The 2,439-nt window shown below is 47.5% G+C and overlaps 1 protein-coding gene across 8 annotated transcripts in view; it reads right to left on the bottom strand.

The window, feature by feature from the left end:
- Positions 1–800: 800 nt before the first annotated feature.
- Positions 801–2,439, bottom strand: part of IL1RL1 (interleukin 1 receptor-like 1) — a 72,697-nt gene continuing 71,058 nt past the window's right edge. For all 8 annotated transcript variants that reach the window (XM_010829676.1, XM_010829675.1, XM_010829679.1 and 5 more), the window contains one exon: positions 801–1,481. In XM_010829676.1, the coding sequence (XP_010827978.1) occupies positions 1,096–1,481 (386 nt within the window). In that variant the 3' untranslated portion in view covers positions 801–1,095. The remainder of the gene's footprint in view (positions 1,482–2,439) is intronic.

The following is a 2,439-nucleotide window of genomic DNA, read 5'->3' as shown; positions in this document are numbered from 1 at the left end:
GGGGGTGGGGGGTGGGGGGGGGGATGGGTTAGGATGATTCAAGCGCATTGCATTTCTCGTGCACTTTATTTCTATTATTATTACATCAGCTCCACCACAGAGCATCAGGCATTAGATCCCAGAGATTGGGGACCTCTGCTTAAGAGGACATAGAATGAAATCCACATTGCAAGAACATGTCTTAACAAGTTGTCACTATTTCATGAACTCTTACTCTGGTCTAAATACTTCTATTTCTCATTTGATTAGCACAGAAAAACAAGGAGTTTTGGTATGATTATTCTCATTTCTCTCATATGAAATAAATTTTAGAATCAAAACCAACAAATATAATGACAACTGGATAATTGAGTAAGGTACACCAACAAAATCGGCAATATTGAGATGATAAAAATTAAGCATCTGGTTGAATAAACTTGAACATGTTCTGGCAGAGTGAGGAAGATTTAATACCAGTGTTCCGCTAGAGATGATCTGAGTATTCTTTAAGATTACATGAAAATTTAATTCTAAAACTTTCAAAATATGTTCAAATTATGTAATATAGACAAGGGATAAAGAGACCGAGAATGAGAGAGTGAGAGAGAGGAAGAGCATAGCTGCTGCTGCTGCTAAGTCGCTTCAGTCGTGTCCGACTCTTCACGACCCCATAGACTGCAGCCCACCAAGCTCCCCCGTCCCTGGGATTCTCCAGGCAAGAACACTGGAGTGGGTTGCCATTTCCTTCTCCAATGCATGAAAGTGAAACGAGAAAGTGAAGTCGCCCAGTCGTGCCCGACTCTAGCGACCCCATGGGCTGCAGCCCACCAGGCTCCTGTAGCTAGAAGATGCTAAACCACAATGGAGAAGGACTAGCCAAGGGAGACGGAATGTGAGGTTAAGAGTCAGGGAGCTTGAGGCTGAAAATCCCTGGGCATTTTGCACGCACCCGGAATCAGGGAAACGGAAGTAAAGTTAGAGCATGAAGCCTGAGGTCTGAAATCCCTCTGCTATAGTCCTATTTCTGGAGCTCAGTGTCTGGTACAGCAGCGTGACCCAGTTAGGAAAAATACGGCTCCACAACACGGGATGCATTCGCCATCAAAGCAACCACTGCTACCCCTGGGCACTCAAGGATGCCAAGCTTGGAGTTTTCCTGGGGAGTCGGCTTGGCACCTGTGGCATGTGGTACCTTACGTGTTTCCAGAACTTGGAATTCAGGGACCGCTTGTTGGCCACGTGGTCCTCCCTCCACTTGATGGTCCCCTGCACTTTGATGAGATGCTTAAGGGAGTCCTGGAGCTCCTCAAACTGCAGGCCGCCAGGCGGGCACAGAGCCTCCATTTCAATGAGGATGGCCTTGGAGTCCTGCTGAATGAGGGCACTGTGCAAGGCGATCTCCCGCTCATAGGTGAACTCCTTGCTGTGCACGATCTCGGGAGTGAGGATGAAGAGGTGCCGCCTGCTCATCCTGATGCTGCTTTCCACTGCGCTGGCTACATCTAGTGATAAAAGACACGGCGGAGGAGGTAAGAACCCGCACACAGCTGTCACCGCGCGAGTGCCAAGCCCTCTCCTCTCCCAGGCAGAGCAGTCGAGAGTTCTTTAGATCAAGGGGAGCCTATAGTTACATAGCAGGAGACTTGGAATTCAGGTTCATTGTCCACACGTTGCGGCTTCCCTGGTAGCCCAACCTGTGAAGAACCCGTCTGCAATTCGGGAGACCTCGGTTCAATCCTGATTCGGGAAGATCCCCTGGAGAAGGGAACAACTACCCGCTCCAGTATTCTTGCCTGGAGAATTCCATGGACAGAGGAATTATCTACACATTATCTTCCTAGAATATTAGTTTACATACTGCAAAAGGACTTAGAATTGTTAAAATTTTTAAAATTTTAATTGGAGGAAAATTGCTTTATAATGTTGTGTTAGTTTCTGCTGTACAACATGAATCACCCATCAGTTCAGTTCAGTCGCTCAGTCGTGTCCGACCCTGTGACCCCATGAATCAAAGCACTCCAGGCCTCCCTGTCCATCACCATCTCCCAGAGTTCACTCAGACTCATGTCCATCGAGTTGGTGATGCCATCCGGCCATCTCATCCTCTGTCGTCCCCTTCTCCTCTTGCCCCCAATCCCTCCCAGCATCAGAGTCTTTTCCAATGAGTCAACTCTTCGCATGAGGTGGCCAAAGTACTGCAGTTTCAGCTTTAGCCTCATTCCTTCCAAAGAACACCCAGGGCTGATCTCCTTCAGAATGGACTAGTTGGATCCCCTTGCAGTCCAAGGGACTCTCAAGAGTCTTCTCCAACACCACAGTTCAAAAGCATCAATTCTTCGGTGCTCAGCTTTCTTCACAGTCCTACTCTCACATCCATACATGACCACTGGAAAAACCATAGCCTTGACTAGACAGACCTTTGTTGGCAAAGTAATGTCTCTGCTTTTCAATATTCTATCT

This window comes from Bison bison, unplaced genomic scaffold (genome assembly GCF_000754665.1).
Source record: "Bison bison bison isolate TAMUID 2011002044 unplaced genomic scaffold, Bison_UMD1.0 scf7180017864508, whole genome shotgun sequence".
NCBI lineage: Eukaryota > Metazoa > Chordata > Mammalia > Artiodactyla > Bovidae > Bison > Bison bison.
This window is presented reverse-complemented; position numbering and strand designations above follow the sequence as displayed.